At 32.1% G+C, this 6,657-nt stretch overlaps 1 protein-coding gene across 1 annotated transcript; it reads left to right on the top strand.

Annotated features, from left to right (window-relative positions):
- The first annotated feature begins 347 nt into the window (after positions 1–347).
- Positions 348–1,964, top strand: LOC119666665 (protein DDI1 homolog 2-like). The gene is made up of 4 exons (XM_038075945.1): positions 348–375; positions 1,153–1,657; positions 1,724–1,846; positions 1,937–1,964. Exons 1-4 carry the CDS (start codon positions 348–350, stop codon positions 1,962–1,964), a joined length of 684 nt encoding a protein of 227 aa, XP_037931873.1.
- The last annotated feature ends 4,693 nt before the right edge of the window (positions 1,965–6,657 follow it).

Here is a 6,657-nt window from a genome sequence, read left to right as displayed (position 1 = left end):
ATATAGTTTATATTCTGAGTAGATGCTATATTCAGTTACTGAATGTGGTTGAATACGTTAGGTATAATACTGAGATTCAGAATTACAATTACATAGATATGATATGATATGAATCATCTTTTTGTCTTTCTTTTATTTGTGCTACCGTATTATTGAAAACCAAAGGGCTAAAACCGTATAGTACCTTTGGCAAAGCTTATAAATCCATATAGAGGGAGGTCTCGAAGTTCGCCAAGATCCTCAAAAAAGAAAGCCCTTAAAAATTAAAGGCGACGCCGCGCATGTGCTGGACAGAAACAAAGCAGGTGGGAGGCATTTTCGTCATCCTCACCACAACTGCGGCAAAAATGGTTGAACCGGTGATTCAGTCTCCCAGTATGATTACCTAGAATACAATGACCTATTAGTAACCCTACTACAAGACTGATATCTTTACGGGGCAACTCTAAGAGAGATCTCGATTTTCTAATGTTGGTCTGTGGCCACATTGCATACAGATGCCTGCATATCGCAGAGTCTTTCCATCTTTTGTTAAACAGTTCTTTTATACCCTAACACTAAAGATGTTTTTTTATTTAATGTGGCTGTGCATATATATATATATGTACATGCGTGTTTTAAAAACAATTTTAAACATATTTTCTCTATAAATACATAAAATTTTTTGAAAAAATATTTGAAATTTTCCTAATTTTAAAATTCATTTAACCTGTCGTTGACCTCACTTAAAAGGTGAAGGATATTTGAAATGCTCTGTTGTGGCACATAAATCACACCTAATTTTTAAATAAAAAACAAAATTACACCTTCGCAAATTGTGAATAACTTTTTTCTAAAATCGTTCAGTGTTTAATCGTTGATATTTTGTTGTTTTTATAAAAAACATTACACAATTATTTTAATGAGTTAATATCTAAATTGGTACTAATGTATATATGGTAGATATATTGTATTTGTACACATTCATACATAAAACTGCAAGACATCTCTGACTCATCAAATCACTGTCACGTTTGCTAAAAGCATTATATTTTGTCACGCCAAAAATAAAAAACAATATATAAACATATTTAATAAAAAAGAATATTCTATATAATAAAATAAAATTTTTTAATTAAAATTTACTATATATTATTAATTTTTTCTTTAAAGCCACTGCAAGTGCAAGTGCCAATGCTATTAGTAACTTGGACTTTAGCAATATTGCAGTACCCGGTACGAGCACAGGTCCTAGTGGACAGCGTTTAGGTTCGAGCTCAAGTGCCAGTGGCAGTGGATATCGTTTAGGAGTTCCACAGGGTTTGGTGGATTTTTCCGATGCAGATGAAGCCAATGTTAACTACGATGATGATCCAGCACAGGTACGTCAAATGTTTCTCTCAAACCCAGAGTCTTTGGCTCTGTTAAAACAAAACAATCCTCGTCTTGCCGATGCTCTCCTTTCGGGAGATCTTGAAACTTTTACAATAGTTCTTCATGAACAGATCGAGCTCCGTAAGCAAAGAAATGCATTGCGTCTACGTATGTTGCGTGCTGATCCATTTGATACTGAAGCCCAACGTTTAATTGAAGAGGAAATCAAGCAGAAGAATATACAAGAGAACATGGCTGCTGCTATTGAGTATAATCCCGAAATATTTGGTACTGTTTCTATGCTGTAAGTATATTTAGTTATTGTGTAATTGTTTGGTTAATTTATAAGCAATATTTTTTATAATTGCAGTTATATCAATTGTAAAGTTAATGGAGTGCCAGTTAAAGCATTTGTAGATTCTGGCGCACAAACAACTATAATGAGTGCTGGTTGCGCTGAGCGCTGTAATGTTAATCATTTGGTTGATAAAAGGTATATTATAAAAGAACTTTTTAAATTATTTATACTATTATTCTAAAATTGTTATTTGGTTTAAAACAATTTATTCCCTTATTTTTGCAGAAGATACTACTATTTAAATATGTTATAATTAAAACATATAATTGTCTATGTTGACTGTGCTCTGTTTCACTAAATATCTTGAACCTTATTTTGTTCTGAATATGTTTAGGGAAAGATATGCTACTAATTTAAATAAAAATAATAAATCTTCTGTGTGAAATGTTTAGTATCCCACAATACAATTGATAGCAATCTATTTAAACTTCAATTCCTTCTGTTATCCAAGACTGAGCAGTCACAAAAAAACTTAGTGATTGTCTTTTCTTAGCTCAAGTTTCTGTGACTTATGCTAATTCGAAAATCAAAGTAGAAAGAAGTAGTTTGAAAGAACTATTTGAAGGAAGTATATACCTCAATACCTACCAACCTTTAAAAGTATAAATTATATTGATTGAACTGAAATTTAAAGAAACAAAAGCAAATTATATATATATGCTACGAGTTGAACTCTCTTATTACTGAATATATTTTAGAAGTTATGGCCTATAAAAATTATTTTGTTTAGATCATTGTTATCAAAATAAAAGCGACCGACTTACAATAATATAATCCCATATCTAAATTTTATTCAAGATAATGATTAACTGATTAGAAAAGAGTAAATGTATAAACCAAAAATATTGCATTGTTTATAAAAAATATTGTATGTTCTATAAAAAGTAAAACTTTTTTTAAATCCAAAAGTTTGGATTTACTAAGCAGGATCTCAATGATAGCACAACAGATCTTTTAAGTTGCAGTGTACTACTGCCCAGTCCAATATTAAAAAAAAGATATTAATATTTCGTTTCTAAAGTTTAATCCATAAGTTAACGTTAGTAGCAAGAATAACGTCCCTCTGCTATCGCAGGAAACAATAGAGCCAATGAGCTAGACACTGCACTACTTTTCCGCGAGACAAAATATTATTAGAGATTGGAATCTGGTAGTCTCTATCAACTACCCCCTGCGGTAAAAGGGTTAGAATATTTCCGAGATAAGGCATGCCTGTTGTAAGAGGTGTCTAAAATCCCGGTGCCAATCCAGCACTTATGTGAAATGTGTGCATGGTAGTAATTGATCCGCCCCACTTGCGACATTTGACCAGAGATGGTAATATCTGGCACTACGGGGATCAGGGGCTCGTAGCTTCGGCTGTGCTGACCAATTGAAGTTGGACTCGTAGTGGTTGTTGGTTAATACCCAAACTTACGCGGGAAGAATGATTTAGGTATTAATTAGTTTATCATTCATTCGGCGTGGAGTGCTTATTCATCACCAATATGGAAGTTATGTCTTACACACATTTGTTTATTGGCACCGGCGGAATTAGTAATGTGGTTCCAATGGTGCGTTGATTGACATTTCGTATCATTACGTTGTGTTTTTGAACACCGTAGTGTTAGGCCTCCACAGCATAGAACGCTACGTAAAATAACATAGAGATCTAGTCGCTATCAATATAAACACAGAATAGCTGTATTTCACAGCAAACTATGTTCTAGCTTATAAGCAAATAAAAAAATAATGCGATGTATTAGTCGTGTCATAGATATATCGACACCTTTTGCAATGGACCTAACATCAGTGAAGTCGCATATAAACGTGAATTTATGCCCTCCACACAAATACAGTATCCTCTTGCAGACCATGGTTGTCTTGCAACAAAGTTCTCAATAGACCCCGCCTAATATTTCCCAGGATGAGTCTTTCTCGTGCTACAAGAACTTACCTAGTTCAATTGAGATTGGGATATAGCCATCTGCTAAACAGTTACTTGTCGCCTATTTGTGCTCCTGTCCCACAGAACACACAAATCACAGTCCAATCAACCTTTGTATACACTCCATTAAAGTGAACACTTTTCTCCGTCTTAATAGTGGTTGATTTCAAATTAAATTCCACCCGGTCCCAATCTGTTCTCCCTCCTAACCCATGTATTCGTCGTGTGATTCTTTTCATGTTATTTGCTGTTAAGATATCCGCGGGCTACAATAACAACAATAAACCTTTTAATAAGCTTAACAGAGAGTTCTAGACCTGAACCACTAGTCGTTTTTTGTTAGCGACTGCTATTATAAAAATAATAATATGTTAATATTATAATTAATTATTTGTAAACTATTTTTGTTGGTCTTAGTTGATATAATCAACACAAACGCACTTAGTTTTAAAAGCTACATCTTTTAATACCAAGGAAACTAAATTTTAATCTTGATTTCGTGCTAAAAATAAATTAAAGATATATGTTACAATATTGTGCATTTCGGGTACAATATAATCAGATCAATAATAAAAATGGAACTATTCTTCTCTTCTTTAAAATAGTCTTCATTTTAAGCTACACACAAATGCTAATGACTATTCAATTCTTCTAAATATCTATTATGAATCGATATTGGGATGACCTTCAGTTCTTTCAATAAACTTTCTTACTGTATCTACCGCTTTATTATGTTTATTCTGAATTGGTCATTTAAATATATTTCAAAAATAGAAAGTCCTTAGTTAAAACTGTTGAAATAGGATTCCACGAATTTTGCCGTTCACGAAAATACTCGAACGCTAGAAAATACTTCGAATATTTTGCCTTATTGCCTGTGTAATCTTGCAGAAGAAAGTCCGAATAAACAACACAAAGACAGCATTGAAAACATTTTCCATTGCCATAAGGTATACCTTTGCCACGGATACCTTTTAATCTGAGAATGTAATCCAAACCTTCTTAGTATGTCTTCAGGTAACAGCCCAACCTTCATTTCTATATATTTATGTGCGTATATTATGTGCCCTGTTTAAACCATATAACGAATTTTTTTTAGCTATAAAACGAATATAGCTTTAGCTATATGTTACATGTATTTTAATATTTTAACTAGTATATCCTCTTATCTTAAATTGGATTTTCGTTGAACCAAAGTACCTACATTTATAGGTATATTTACAGGTATATTTCTGAGGATTATCAAATTAAATACTATTGCAGATAGATCATTAATTTTGTCGCATATCTGTGGATATTTTGAATAATACTGACTTCTTATCCTCCTTTTTTAATATTCTTACTAATGTATTTGTCAGAGATATTGTTATCAGTTTGGTAATCTTCTGTTAAATCCTTTCAATATGAGTAGATATTAGGTTTTGTTTTATAAATCTTCTCATCGCCTTTAATATATTTTTATGCTTGTATTGTATTAAATAATATCTACATTGTTCATGGATATTTGAAAATCTGTATTATGTTTTTCCCTTAAACTCTAATTATTTTATAAGAATAATACATATAGATATTTTCTTGCTAATTTTTGTATAACTAAATCTCCCTTTCAACCTAATCTGCCGCAGTTGTGGAAAAGACGATGGAAGTGCCTCCCATCTGATTTCCTTCTGTGCAGTACATGCCCGTCGGCGTTTTCTTTTTTTTAAGAATCTTGACGAACTGCAACATCTACCTCTGAATAGCATTATAAGCTTTGCCAAAGGTTCTTAGTGGTTCTAACCCTTGAGTTTTTCATTATACGGTAATACAATGGGCCTATAGGCCCATAAGTGGATCCCTTAGGATCGCTGGTATAGTCTAATCTAACCTAACCTAAATTATATATTTTGTTGTGGATAATTTATATACCGTCCGAAATTTCATTTATAGATTATGTAAATATTTTAGAGAAATTTTTACATCTAATTAAACATAGATATTTCATCTATATTGCTTCAATATTTTTAAATCAATTATGTTGTATGTGGTATATTAAAATAATTAAAAACAAATAATGGATGTAGAAATTTATATAAATGTATGTATTTTAGTTAACTCTTCGTGTTCTTACACTTATGCATGTTCTTATTCTTATTTTTACTTTAATTTATTATAATTAAAGAGGACAATAGTACCCTGTGATCTATAAGTTCTATGATGTTCTACTTGGAAAGAGACTCCTAAGCTAACCTGGAAAAGTTTAGGCTGTTGATAAACTTTATGTTTCTTGATTTTAAATCTTAGACCTCATTCAATTTAAGAAAAGTCGTGCGAAGGTGCTAGACTGGTGTCAATGGGCATGAACAGTAATGGGACTGGGATTTTCTCTCTGAGCTTCACAGAATCTGCATGTATCGGTATTCTTTAGTCCCATTTTTGAAAGATGGTAGTTAACTGGAGGTAACCAGTGAGTAATCTGAGTTCAGATCTATTTTAATCGAAAAACCTGCCATTTTTGTTATTGACTCAAATAAGCTCTTAAGCTGCCTTAAGTTTTTGAAATCGGCGCAAGCCTTATTCTAATTCTTCTTATTTTTATTATTCTTATTCTTAATATTATTATTAATTGGTTCTTTGCAGTAGCTAATCTGCAGATACCCTTACATCTCACATAATTAGGAATTATTCACCGTTTTTATATTCGTTAGAAACCCCTGTAAATAAACTAGATCCATCCAGTTGAGTGTATGCAGATTAATAGAAATTTTGTTTTTACAGATGAATAAACTGATGATGAATACATCTCTATTTTAATCTTTTATTAACCAATGCTAGGTAGTCCATCCATAAATGAAAATCCTTTATCGGACCAAATTTTAAGGTCTATTGCGTTATCGCGTATTTATGAAAATTGTACGTTAATAAATAACGTTGGTGATTCTTAGTTTCGGTGAAATCATTGGATCATTGTTGATAGTTAGTTTTACATTAAGTAGAGTAGCGTGTCACTATCGGGTTCTGGGCAGTTAAGAAATGCAGT

The sequence above is a fragment of the Teleopsis dalmanni genome, chromosome 1, assembly GCF_002237135.1.
Source record: "Teleopsis dalmanni isolate 2A chromosome 1, ASM223713v2, whole genome shotgun sequence".
Classification (NCBI taxonomy): domain Eukaryota; kingdom Metazoa; phylum Arthropoda; class Insecta; order Diptera; family Diopsidae; genus Teleopsis; species Teleopsis dalmanni.
The sequence above is the reverse complement of the archived record's forward strand: the minus strand, read 5'-3'. Positions and strand labels throughout refer to the sequence as shown.

Bases quoted from the DNA above. Each gene is read 5' to 3' on its own strand.
- LOC119666665 (XM_038075945.1), top strand. From the start codon at position 348: ATGGTTGAACCGGTGATTCAGTCTCCCA. The intron at 376-1,152 runs GTATGATTACCT...TTTTCTTTAAAG, and splicing joins ACCGGTGATTCAGTCTCCCA to CCACTGCAAGTGCAAGTGCC. The intron at 1,658-1,723 runs GTAAGTATATTT...TTATAATTGCAG, and splicing joins TTTGGTACTGTTTCTATGCT to TTATATCAATTGTAAAGTTA.